We start from the raw sequence: 14,288 nt of genomic DNA, 5'->3' as shown, positions 1-14,288 counted from the left end.
CACTACAGTATCTACACATTAGTGTTTCAGGGGTGAGTGTTTTTTTCTGTATTTATGTGGAAGTACTTCCAATTTTTTGTAGGAAGGATGTGCTATATCATAGAATTTGGTACCAGTGTATGTTACTACATGTTGAAATGAGACATTTACTATAGCAGGTCATAGCTATAGCATTCTGACACAGAGAAATTACGTTGCATGGACATTTAGAACACAAAGAAAGAAAGTGAAACCTTAGTCTTGCCAAAGAGAGTTAATACCCTTTGGGTTGCATTGAAAATAGTTTAATTTTTTTAAGGGAAAGAAACTAATATCTGACTCACATCAAATGCTAGCTGGAGATTCCAATACTTTAAAGCCATCATGCTTTTCAAACATAAATTTTTTAGTAGTTGACTGATAAAAGTTACACCTTACCACTTAATCAGTCTGAGAAATGGCTATTTTGGGAAGGAAACTACTTAACCATCTCAATTTCTTTTATATAAAAAATGTGACTATTGGTTGAATTGTATTTAAAATTAATCTGAATGTTACTAAATTCTGTAAAGTGATTCATTTTGATGCCAAAATATGAACTAATAAGTGTAAATCTAATTGAAATTACAATTTTCTTATTGTATGTTTCTGTTAATGGTTTTAAAATTCACAAGAACATAATATATCAGTAACTTTCCTAATATATAGTGTCTTCATGTGCTATGTGTTCAGGCGCAAATGAGACAAAAGAAGAGGAAGATGATGAGGAAGAAAGTGATGTCCAAGGATTTCTCTTTGGAAAATTGAAGTGAGTTGATATAAATTATAATTAAACTTATTTTTGGTTCAGGTTCCAGAAAAAAAAACAAGGCTTGACTTTTTTATAGAATTGGTGAGTGTTATGTTGGAAATTGCTTTATTTACCACTTGTGAAAAAATTCTGATTAATTTTTTTGTGTGTCTTGTGAATATAAAGATGGAACACTTGTTTATTCTGTTCATTTCAGTTTGTTGCTTTTAGTTCTCTAATTCTTTTGAAATGTATACAGTAAACTATTTTAGTACAAAAATTCTGTCTGGGCAACAGTCACAAAAACTTAGAACACCATGTTGTCATGTTTGTATCTACAGTAAATTGTTGCTGCTACTTCTGTTTTCAGATAACTAGAATAAAAATGTTGGGTTTGGACATGCGAGTAGTAGCACAACAAGTCCAAACCTGTCTGTTGTATCTACGTAAGGTGTTTTTAAGATGAATAGTCGTTCATTTCTTAGAGTTAAGGAGTGATATTTCTAGGAAGATGTGCTTATTAGAAATGTCTTCTTATTTTGAAGTTGGTGAATTTGTGTTGTATTCCAGCAGGAATTCTTATATTTAAGTTGCAATCTATTAGATGAAATTGGATGCTACCCTACCAAGGGCCCCTTCCAGTCCTCCTTTGATGAATTCATTTTGTGGTTGCAGTCATTAAAAGTGCTTCCCTTTTCCTGTAACAGATCCATGCAGTGAATCATAAATTTTGGTGGTTTTTTTTCTTCAACAAGAGACTCAAGAGTGTCTTACCTTCTCTAGTGTATTTTTCTTTCTTATTATTTAAAGCAAAAAGTTAACTTGTTTGTAGATATTCTCACCAAGCTGTAAGTCGTCTTGGAGTTCAGAGCCACTAATGCTGTCTAAATTCCTGAGTGTTCATCCCCTTTCTGCCTTTTTAATGTAAACACGTTGAGATAAAGTGCAACCAGATCTGTGGGCTTCCATGTAGCTTCACCTATGTTTTAGAGGCATTCCACAGCAGGTAATATCAAATGCTTATGTCATATCTTTGAGCTTTTTTTCTTCTTGGATTGTTCTAGGTTTAGCTATACTTAGATTCTTGATGTTGCGCTCCAATTTGTGAAGCTGTCAGATAATTATTCAGAATTTTTGACATTGTTTCTAGACTCCTGCTTTTCTATTCTTTTCATATTGGAGATGAAAGAGATGTTTCAGTAATCTGTAAATTGTCCCTCAGTTATAACCTTTGACATGGCTACACTTTTCTCAGCTGTGAAATAATTATGAATGTAAGCAGAAGACATAAAATCTTAGAAATAGAACTATTTGATAGTGCGAATTAACATAATTCAGTCTCACATCATGAGTGGGATACCCAGAGAAAGGTAACTTTTCTCAGTTGGCTTCATGTGTGTTTTATTTTGTGCCTACATTGACCATAGCATACATGAGAAACGGAGGACCAAACATCAGTAATAGATCTTGGCTGTGGCTTCTGGCTAGATCTTATTTGTCAGTTGTCTTCCATTCACAGAGGAATTGAAGATCTGAACAGAAAAAAAACCCCTAATCATCAAGATAAACTTGGAAAGGCCACAGTAAAAACAGTAATTAAAGAGCTCAAAACAAGTTACGAGTTTGCTACTTCATAGGCAGATTTCTAGGAGTATGATGTTATTTCTGTGTTTGTTATGAAGAAGAAAATTAAGGGATCTTCTATTTTTGCTTCCCTTTTCAGCTGAGTATGCTTTCTTTGAGGAACCTAGACTACATTTTAATTCCAGAACAACAGTCTTCATCAGTGATGTTTTTCTTTTTCTGTGAAGAACAACTGCTAATATCCAACAGCTAAAACATTAGGAGGGAGGGATTCCTTGTGAAACTTATTAATATCTAAAATAAAATGTGAAACATTACAGAACTTAGTCTTACTGCTTTGCGTGCCTGTTTTTTAGCTGCTGCTTGCTCAATACTTCTAGTAGAAGAATCTTTAGAAATCTAATGGAGATTATTTGGTGTCTGAGGGTGTCTTGTAGCAGGCTGGAGTCTTTGCCCTCAAGACTTCTTTGCCCAATTGTGTTTAAAAAAAACCCAAAATGTAGCTAAGCTTTTGGGCACCATGATCTTCAGGTCTGACTAGTGATTTGTGTGCTTGGTAGCTTGCTTTTGTCAGTGATGTTAATTTATAAAAGATGTTCTCAACATTGTCTTGCCTACATCTTTTGTGGGTAATACAGATTAATTGTAACTGTACACAGAGTTTGTTGTAGTAAAGTTGGATACAATCATGTATCCATTATGCTATAATAAAATAACTATACAGTATCCTGTATTGTGTGTTAATACTATGTAATCTTTGAGTTCATTTATTCCATCAGAATTTGTTACAGGGTTTGAGACAGATCACTGCAAAACAATTGAACTCTTTCTTGTAATTAACTGATTTCTAGTCCTCAGAAATCACCTCTTCTCACCCTAAATCCTCATTTTTGTTTTAAGAATGAATTAGAATTTTAATTCTTGCTTGTTACCCCAAAGATACCATACTAGCTGTGAGCAATACTGTGGATAAAAGTAGTTGTTCATGGATGACGTTGATTTTTGCCTTTTTTTAAAAAGAATGTTTTATCGTAGACAGATGCATCCTGACTTGAAAAATAATCTAAAAGAGTTTAAAAAACATCTAATTGAAACTACTAACAACATGGAACCACTGAAGGTTTGGGAGCTACAGGGTATGTATTGCTTTTTTCTGAATTAACATAGTACTCTGTTAATTTCTTTAATTATGTTGATGTATCAACATTATGATAAAAGCTTTTTTTAAAGAGAAATATGGTTTCATTAAAACACAGTATTTTATGAAGTATTTAAAAACAATGTGTTGATATCTTGTCTAGTATTATATGCTAGAATTAAAGGAGCATTGAAGTAATTTTATAAGATGGAGAATCATTACTACCTTTACTGATTTTAAAGACTGAATTTACTATTGCCCAGTTTTCTGCCTGATGTGTTATCTCAGATGTTAAATTTAGTTTCAGATATATTTTTTTTGAGAGGTCAGGCAAAAAATATTTTGACATACGACTTGAGTCGGGACAAAGTACAGGCTGAAACAGTTTGTTTTCCTTAATTTATGAATTCTAATTTTTATCAACATACTGGAGTTCACATTGGTAGGTTTTTTAATATAACATCAAATGAAAGAACATGCTTTTTAAAGTTTTCCTGTGGAAAAGGAGAACAAATATGTAGAAGTTGATTTGTAAACAGCTTCTGTGCTGATGACCTGAAAAATATTCTGTAGCTTGAATGGAATTTTAAATCGCTCTAGGTCCCTAAAATGTCATGACACTTCAGTTTAGCCAACTAAATTTTGCCTGTTAGATTCTTCAGTTTTAGAGGACAACCTGATCAAAACTGATTAGTCTTTATACTGGTGCAATAGAGACTGAGCAACCATCTGAACTTCATTTTCTTTTTGGGACCTTGACTGTTTTGGAGCTTGCTAGCAGTATCCAGTCTGAAACTAGCTATTTGAGATAACTGTAGTTCCTTTACAGTCTTTTATCCATTAACTCCCCTTCAGCTGCAGGATTTATCTTGGTCCAAAATTAAAAAAAAAAAACAAACCAAAAAAAACCCACAAAAAACCCCCAAAAAAACTCGCCCACACCAACACTGCATTTCAATTTTCCTGAGAAATTTGCTATGCAAATAAGAGAATTCTCATTTTGTCTGTTTATGGAGTTTTTTTACATGATTGAATACCACTCTGATCTTCAAGCAGAAGCAGCTGTAAAGCTTTGATCCCTTTAGTGTCTACCTTCAAAAGCCAGTAAAAGGTCTCTAGTGGTAGTCTTTTCTGTGATGTCCTGGCTGTATAAATAAAAAATGAAATTGGTGCTGCTCCCCACGCAACCAGTTCATACAGTGTTGAAAGTAATTAAGTATTAGGATGGTGTTTGTTCAGTGCCAGGAAGACTGGTACTGGCTTGTGATAAGTACGTTCAGAGCCTCTTCAGGCAGTGGGTCTTCAGCCCCTTCTTTGTATGGTACAGTTGTTTTGATACTCCTACTCCTGACATTACTGGGTACTTTCTCTAGTTCATTCTTAATGACTAATTATAGTGGCTGAGTTAATGGCTCAGCTACTTCTGATTTCCTTTAATTAGCTTCCAAGTAAAATATTAACTAAATTTAACCAAAATACTCCAGCTATAGGGTATACTTCTATTTATAAATGACTCTAAACACCATTCAAGAGTTGCCTTTCAACAGCCTTTATGTTTTAGATAACTAATTAGGTTTACTATTCATAGTGAAAAATGGTACAGAGAGTACCAATGTGGTATTCCCTTTAAGTCATTGCTTTATCTATGTGAACAGCCTCTTGATCTCTAGTGCTTTGTTAGCTTTCAAAGCATACTTTAAGATCTGCTTTATGCTCAGGATTATCTTTTCCCCAAGATGCCCTACACTGCTCTCAGCTGTATTAGGGTGCTGCAAGGGGAGTTCTGTCAGTGACAGTCCCTGACCAGAGGTAACCAAGGTTTGCTTCGCTGGGATTTGAATATTTGTACTTCAGCTGTTCAGCATAAAATGGAAAAGATTAACAGTTTATGAAGGACTTTAAGTGTATGTCCTCAGTGCACAGCAGGTAAGGCATCACTATCTGTAGTAACATAAGCAATTGGGTATTTATTCACCTGATCACAGCTTATGTAGCTGTTGAAAGGGATCTGAAACGTTCTTTTTGAAAACAGTGTTCACTTTATACTTTTTGTTAAAAGTATTAAGACACACCGAATGAACATTCCACCTCTCAGACTTGCCTTTTTTTCCAGCCAAGGTGTACCTTATCAGGCTAAACAAGGAATGTGTGTTGGTCACTTTTCTTCAGCCTTTTTTCTTTTTTTTTCTTTTAACCCCTAATTGCTTCAGAAACATGTTATAAAGTTCTGCTAGGCAGGATAGTCTATGACTTTCTGCCCAGCGGTTTTTACTACACGTGGCATCAGCTTTCCTCAAACTGGGTAACCTGAGGCCTTCAGTTTTTGCTCAGGTCTTATCTAGCAGATTATGAGGAAGCATCATCATTGCCCTGAGGTGGTTAGGCAGACTGTATCCAAAGTACATTGAAGCATCTCATGTATTACTGCCTTGCCATATTGATACCAAAATTGTTTTTTTCGCTGTTTCATGTACCAAGATTTTTTATACCCAAGTTACGCACCATAGAAGGCTAACTGAATTTCATTGTTATTTTCCCAGTGGGTAGTCAAATGATTTATAAATTGTCCTGATATATGAAGATTTGCTTCATTCTGAGAAAAAGCATAGAGAGAAAAGCGAGATCCCTTTAAAAATTGTGCTACACACAGGGGGAACTGAAATTTGGTAGTATATTGGCCTTTCTTTCATGGATTTCCATTTTTTTCTTCCTGTGAGATTGCTGCTACTCTTGAAAATTGTACTCCTCGCAAACTCAGTATAGCCTTCTAAATTTAATATATCTCTTCTCTGAAAATCTTGTGAAGCTCTAGAGCTGGAAAGATCTTATTTTTTGCTGCAGTTACAGGTGTCTGTAGGTTGGTGTGTGTATCTGGGTTTGAGCATGAGACCCTTGTGATACTGGCATAATACTGTATTATGAATTGTCTGGTTTCTTCAGTATGTTTTTGTAAACTTAGAAATTACGTGTACAATGTGTATGCTCAAGATGGCAGAGCAGAATTCTGTAGGAAAGCCTGAATTTGGTTTTTTCCAACTTTTAAATGCCCATCTTTTTGACCTTAATGTTATTTCGTAATCTATTACAATGTATAATTGAAACAAAAAATATTAATAGTGAATGTGTATGTATGGAACAGTTTTCTGATTGTGGGCAGTATTAATCGAAAGTGATATTTCCAGTGATTTTATATTTTTATTTTATTTTTCTCCCAGATCTTAGTTTTCAAGCAGCTGCTCAAATTATGTCTGCCCCTGTTTATGGTGCCTTAAAAGTAATGAAAGACATAGCTCAGAACTTTCCAATAAGAGCCAGGTAAGATACTTAAGCTTGTTTTTCAAGTACTGTTTCTATGTTGGCATTTAAATCTGTATTACCGTCATTAAATTAATATCCAAATCTTGCAGTCAGATATTCGTGTTTTACAGCTTGCTAGCTTGATTCCAGGCAGAAAATAACTCCTGGGAGAGCTCATGACTGGTTTCTTGAATGTTTCCTGTCTGATGCAGAAGGTGCCGTGAAGGCATCCTTAATCCTTCACGCATTTATGGTTGAATGCCCTGTCCTCCTGGCTTTTACTGGAATGATGTTTTCCTGGGCGGAAAATTCTGCTGAACTAATAGCAGATTTGCTCACAGTAGGAAAAGGCAAAATTATATTAATAAATTTCATAGGGGATCCACACACATAAGTTCTAAACACAACATTGCTGACAAGGTTGGACCCTGGCAGCTGTATGTTATTGTTCTTCCTGGGGAAGATCTGTCTCCCATAACAGATTATCTATATTGATCTTTTATTAAATAAATTAATAACATTTACCTCTGTACTAGTATTAAAAATTGCTCTTCCTGAAAGCCAATTGTATTGTAATTGAGAAATGCTTTTCTTTATATTAAGTGCTTCATGTAATCCTATCAGCAATATTGGCTTGAATTACTGTATTAAATATGATGCTAAATAGGATTCTTAACTCAGTATGCTTTCACGTTTTATAACACTTGTTTAATTTTCAGTGTTTCATTATTATTTCTGATTTTGTTAGAGAAAATCTATGCTGTAATGGAAAACCTACCTTTGCAACATCTTTCTTCAAGGAAGGTGCGAGTTTACACTTAGATTAGCTATCAGAAAGTGCAGCTTTCCATTAGAAGATAGTGGGAACATACATAATGTTAAACTGCAAGGCCGGTTCTGTTCTTTAAAGGACAGGAAAAAGTCAGTTTGAAGTATGCTAGGTGATGTTTAAATCACTGATTTAAGTCATTAAATTGCAACATCCCACTCCAACTCCTGCCATTTATTTGTGGCATTAGAGCAAAATTTACTTACTCTTCAAACATTTTATTTTATGGGTAAAAGTATAAGAAGACTTTAGAATGATTAAAACGGGAATTATTGTTCCAGTCCTGTATGATATATTCTAATATGCTAATCTAGCATGTTATTTTTAACAGGAGAGATTACAGATACTTAAATAATTTATAGTTAGTAGGTCTGCATTGGCAACAAACTTGAATCAAAGGGGCATTGTGTACAAACAGCGACCAAAATATATTTCCTCAATAATCTAATCATGCTTAACCTGCTGAGTCAACAATACTAGTTTGGAAAAAAACCTACTAGAACAAACAGGAAATGAAAAACCACTATTTAATCACTTTAGATAACTAATGATCATAATAGTGATATTTGTAAAATGTTTACATTTCACATAGTTTAGATATGAAAACCATTTTTAATTATGGAAATCTTGGCTTGAGAAGATGGTATAAAAACTTTAGAACTATAGTTAAGAAAACAATTAAAAAAATTATATTTGCCTTAAAAATGGTGGATTCGACCATAAAAATGAATATAAAACTCCTCTGGAAGTTTTTCTCACTTTTGAGTGTCTCAGTATTTCCAATTGAAAAGTTAGTCTGAGGTAGATTTTACAAAATGTCATCAGATATAGACAGTGAATCAACTGATACATGTTGTGCTGACATTTTGCTAATTCATTTTATACAATTAAAAAGATAATTATGATACATATAGGGTATTTTTTATCTATTATTTAGTAATGCAATAATAAGAATTACAATACTTTTGTTTCTTGCTATTCATTTATCATTCATGAATGTTACCATTATGAACATGTGAAAAGTTTCCTTTTTTCCACCAATATACACAGTATAGCTACATGCTCTTCCAGGTAAGAATAAAGATGCGTAAAATTACGTGATAGAAAGTATTATGACCTTAAGGTTATACAAGAACATTCCTACATCATGTAGAATGATAAATAGTATCCTTTTATTTTCAGGCAGTAAAGTGTTTCTCTCTAGTAAGTCCTTAGCACTGAATACTTAAAAAAACATGCATAAAAATTTGTGAAGCTTTGAACAAATGACTGAACTCAAAATGAATATGTGTCTTTCACAGGTACTTTTAAAATTGTTACCTCAAATTCCTAGGGTGCCCTTCTCAAGGGGAAGATCATCACACTTTCTCCTTGAAATCTTCCTAGAGTCCTGCATCATCAACTGTCATGCATAGAAAAAAATGATTCTTTAATTTATTGCTTTCTTATTACCAAAAAAGCTATCAGTAAAACTTACCTTTTGATCAAGTGTTTTACTTCCTTGCTAACAGTTGGACCAGCTTTGTGTTCTCATTTCCGCCTTTTTATTGTTTTCATATTATTTTTATCTTTCTACATTACTACTCTAAGCTATTTCGAAAGGTTTAGGTTGTTCTTTTTATCTATGTGTTTTTTATCACCTGTGTATGCAGAATGAAGCATTGACTCTGAGAGTTGCAGGCCCTACTACTATTTAAGTTGAGTTTAGCAGGATGAAAATCAAAGCTTTTTTTTTTTCCTGAAGTATTTTTTACTTCAGGACTCTCTACAACTATTGCTGTGAAGTCAGAATAATAGTTGTGGTGGTACTGCCATGCATTACATTTCCACCTCACTATGGAGGCCTTCTGTTAAGTAGCCGTTTTGCCTATTGACTAAGAAAATTCTTAGTAATAATTCCTGTCAATTACAGATGTTCTTTTAATGACAAGTTCTGTAGTGTTCCTGAATTATGTCTGTAGCTGGTAGAAGGTCCCTTAAAGCAGTGTCCTACCTAGTCAGCTTTTGATACTTTTGACTTCATACTGTGTTTTTCCTAATCCTTCTCCTCTATTTTCCCCAAATTTAAATTTGGCTTGAGACATTCTTTTCTTTGTACTCTACAATTTTTTAATATTTTTTTTAAAATCCTAATCAGCAATGTTTCTTTTTCAACAGAAATGCTTATATTTTCTTGCTTTCTGTTCTACAATTTTTTTATTTCAAACTAGTGAACACAAAGTAATATAATACAGTATAAAATATCTGTACGTAGTATTGAATACTTACTATATTCTTTACATGCATGTTGTACCTAGCAGTACGATTATAAAAGCTTTATGAGAAAGAGTTTAGATTAATTAAACAGTAATAAGCAAGTTAAGCTTGTTCTCCAGTGATTACTGATGATGATACATTTGAGTCATGCTGACTGTTCTTTAGTGCTGTCTTTGACATCAGATTTTAAGTTACACCATTCTTACTTTGAGTCAAGGAAAGCTCATCAAGTATGGGTTGATATAAATACAGCTCGTTCTTGATCCTCTGTTGCCCTGTCATCACGTGATCCAGAAGGGATTCACAGTGACAAAAATAATCTGGCAGAATATTTAGAGAGTGTGAATGGAAAAAGGGTATTTAGCTGTGATGAATTGTGTAACATTTCTATACAAACCCTGGAAATCAAATTGCACTTAACAAGTAGTATCTTTGATCACCTGGGAAGCTTGAATATTTGTTAAAAATACACTGATTTTATGTCTTATTTCTGACATACTGTGAAAAATGTGGCGTTTGCTAGCAAAATCTATTCTAAATCAGTTTCTTTTTGTTGGGAGGTGAGGGTTTATATTATTAAATTACTACTTTATTGTCTGTTAAGTATTGAAGTTGGCTTAGTGACATCATTCTCTGTTAACTTTCAGGTTTAAGATTACTGCAGCGTTTTGTAGTTTCATACAGATTTACTAAATCATGTACAATCAAGTTTTGGAAGAAATATTTATGTAGGCAGCTAGAGTATTTATTTTGGCATTTATTGGAAGAATCAGATTTAGGTTAATATGGTTGAAGGTTTCTTAAAACATGGTGAGATTAATTTGCCTCTGGGAGTATTTTGTGATAGCCTAGTAATTATAAACCTCACATACAATACATTGTGGTAGAGGAAGTTAGTCTTCCACAATGTTCTTAAAAGGTAAAAAAGACAAATCAATGGATTATCTTCTAAAGACAGAATGACTAAGGAGGCTAAAATTTTGATTGTCTGTGAATACTTAACATTTTCAAGGTCTAAATCTGTAAATATCTTTTCTAATCTCAGCTAGTTTTAAAGTGGTTGTCCTTTGCATATTTTACTTGTCTTTGGTGAAAACATCAAGTTGTATCCTTGGTCACCTGTGCTGTAATGTTGAGTAGCATGGAGTTAGTAATATTAACTTAAAATATACAAACATGGCATGCATTTAGGTAATGATTTAGATGATCAGACAACTTCCTTTTTTTATATACATGCTATTTTTCTAGAAAAAAAAAGAGAAAAGATTGAGAATCTTAAAAAATAAACTGATAATGTTACTTCAACAAAATCTAGCCTAAATTTGAAACCTGGGTTTTTACTGGAGTAACACAGAAGAAAATATTTGTTTTGAAAATAAAATATTTATGACACTGCATTACTCTTCTTTTTAAGTCTTAATTACAGCATTCTTCAATTGCAGTGCATTGGATATGGTATTAAAATAGATATTTCACATTATTTAATGCATTTTTCAAAATACAGTGGTTGAGTGATAGAAATATTTTACTTTTACAGATCACTGACCAGAGTGCGTGTAGAGAAGAAAATGCGAAATGAAATAGAAGAAAATCAGAAGGTTTGTATCTATTTCTTCAAGTGGACATTTCAATTACTATCATATTACTACTTCTGGAGATTTCTGTTAGTGTAGCAACTTTCACATGGTTTCTATTGGAGAAAAAGAGCTATTTCTTTCTAAACATATTTTACTAAATAAATAATGTTGAAATACTCAATTCCATTTTTTCACTTTCTGCTGTTCTTGGTACCCTTTCCTGTACTACTTTGATGTTACAGAATTAGGCAAAACCAAATGATTTTTACAGAGTTTTGTGTTCGGTCATAAATTGTGAGCTGTGAGGGCAAAATAGGTCTCAGTTAATTTTTTTAGAGCTTTGGTGTTGAATCTAGGCCTGCTGCTTATGTTGTGGTCAGCACATGCTAACTCTGAGCTTTTCACACTCTCAGAATCAATCATACATGCAAACTATTCTGAAAGGTATTTTGAATTGTCATCTATGGTAGATGGTGGTTTTATTTTCATCCTTGATGCATTGCGTCTTTTGTGCCTTGTATGATGCAAGGAGTGATTGTTCACATGATTTTGAGTGATCTGAAATGTATCCTGAGATGTCACTTTGCATTTGTTGAGTTCGTGACATCTGTTGTATTTTTAGTCTCAGTTGAGAGTTTGGATTTTTTCTTTCAAGTAGAGTGTTAAAATGAAATGTTAGCCACCATGCTTTTAGGACTGGTCACATGAAATGACATCCATAGCACTGTTCTTAATCTTGATCTTCAGAACATGTATTTTCATATGGTGTTAAGACTGACCAGCCACTGTAGTGAAAAGGATTTGTTTCTTACTTATGGCACTCCTGTACTGCTGCAGCATTTCCATGTTTTGTTTTGCTTTGTATCCATTCATGCTTTTTCTTCTTGCCTTGCCAAGAGTAGTATATCCAGGGGAATGCCTTTCCACCTTCTTGAACAATGAAAGTGCACAATGTCTCTGTTGCACTAATGCAGCCTTCTTGTAAAGAGCTTGTCACCTCTATGGTAGCAAAAATTTCAAAATTCACATAAATACTAGAGCTCCCCACCATGCAAAACTAATGTATGGCTTTCCAGTCTCGAGTATTTCCAGCCCAGACAGTGACAGGCTCAAGTGTTAAGTCCTTGTACACAGTTATGGAAACAGTTACATGGGGCTGGTTTTGTCCATAGGTGATTGTGTGTGGAACCAGTGTATTGAGAATACATTTTTCATATCCCAGCAGTTCACTGTCTTGAGCCCTTCAGTTTTCTTGTGTGCAGGGTGAATGCTTGATTCTTGGGTTTCCACAGAGATCTTATAGTGGGCTGAACATTATGCAGGCCTCTTTGTTTTCTTGCATTAGTGTGAAATCCCTTAGGTTTTGCTCAAGGGAGCAAATGGGTATCCGTACCTTGCTTCATTGCTTTCTCTATACAGCTGAGGTACACATTTTCCTGTGTCTCTTTGTTCTTAGGGTTATAGTAAGATAAAGCAAAACAAAGCTTGAATGATCATAGTGTTGTTCTCAAATTGCAGATCTGTTAACACGAAAATCAAAAACAGCTGCTTATTCGAAAACTACTTCTCTACTCCAAAACAGAGGTGTATCAGGATCTATTTGTCTGTTTTTTCTAAATATAAGGGTTAGGAAAAGTAGCTAAAATTTGGTTTGAAATTAATATGTCTGCTTTTAGGCATATCTACATGGTATCTAAACTCCTGTTATGACAATTAATACGTAGTCAATGGACATCAAAACCAATTCAGCTCACTTAATCATGCCCTGCAAAATAACCATTGAGTTGCCTAAACCTGAATGTCTGAAGTCATTTGAGATGCCGCAGGCTATCCAAGATAGCCACGCAGGTCTGGCAGATGTGTCCACTGGGACATCCATTCCCTTCTGTCTGACCTGTGCTTTCCAGTCCAAAATGCCTTATCCTGGAACGGATGACATTGGATATCTATGTGGTTGGTCAGCTGAGTCACTTCTATGATTCTGTGACTCTATTAAATACATTAACTATAAGAGGATCTTAAGCACCGATCACACGAAGTTTACATTTCATACTGCATCCTATCTGTAGGCCTTTAGACAGCTAAAAGCTAAAATCTGTTCAATAAAAGTTGGGAAACTTCCTGAACACTGCTGCTAGAGCACAATAAATTGGCATGTGCGTTCTTGAACTGCAGTACATCCATCTAGCAGCAGGAGAGATACAATCTCATGCTGTGTGTAACTGGATGATTCCCTCTCAAGATAATGAAAGTTGAATAGGAAATGCAATGGGAGGAAATAAAGGTATTAAAAGTTGAAAGGCATGTGATGATTTAGGTGTAATGAATTGATGCCTAACTAAGAAATACACAAAGAACTGCTATAGATTAAAAAACCAAAAAAATCTCATTAAATGCAACTCACAACTTCCAGTGGAATAATTTGCTGACAGTTTAGCAAGAAGATACTACAGGAGTACTGTCAGTGTTAAATTCTAGTTTTGGATGCTTAACTACTCCTTCCATCCAAGTTGTTAATGGCAAATGGATGCTTTTCTGAACAATCAAATGCCTAGCATCAAAATTGTATTTGTATGATGAGCCTCAGCTCTGTCTGCTGTTTTTTTCGTACTGAAGGCTTTGAAAAGCTTTTACACTCCCATTTCAATACCCAGTGGCTGATAATTTTTTTCATTGTTCTTGCATTCATTTTAGTTGTAGTCTTTCTCAGTATCTGTGTTTAAATGAGTATCTGGGCTTACAGGAATGACCAGTAAGCTTTCAGTAGTGGTAAGACATTTCTTATCCTAAATGCTGATTTCAGTGCTTCAAGGAGAGGGCCTGTTCTAGCTGATCTCA

The 14,288-nt window shown here is 34.2% G+C and overlaps 1 protein-coding gene across 2 annotated transcripts in view; it reads left to right on the top strand.

Annotated features, from left to right (window-relative positions):
* The window catches only part of UGGT2 (UDP-glucose glycoprotein glucosyltransferase 2), an 89,577-nt gene that overhangs the window by 17,816 nt on the left and 57,473 nt on the right, over positions 1–14,288 (top strand). The window contains exons 7-10 of one of the 2 annotated variants that reach the window (XM_040584397.1): positions 712–787; positions 3,389–3,489; positions 6,707–6,806; positions 11,411–11,471. In XM_040584397.1, the coding sequence (XP_040440331.1) occupies positions 712–787; positions 3,389–3,489; positions 6,707–6,806; positions 11,411–11,471 (338 nt within the window). The remainder of the gene's footprint in view (positions 1–711; positions 788–3,388; positions 3,490–6,706; positions 6,807–11,410; positions 11,472–14,288) is intronic. The other variant, XM_040584398.1, reaches the window with a different exon arrangement.

Source organism: Falco naumanni, chromosome 2 (genome assembly GCF_017639655.2).
Source record: "Falco naumanni isolate bFalNau1 chromosome 2, bFalNau1.pat, whole genome shotgun sequence".
Lineage (NCBI taxonomy): Eukaryota > Metazoa > Chordata > Aves > Falconiformes > Falconidae > Falco > Falco naumanni.
The sequence above is the reverse complement of the archived record's forward strand: the minus strand, read 5'-3'. Positions and strand labels throughout refer to the sequence as shown.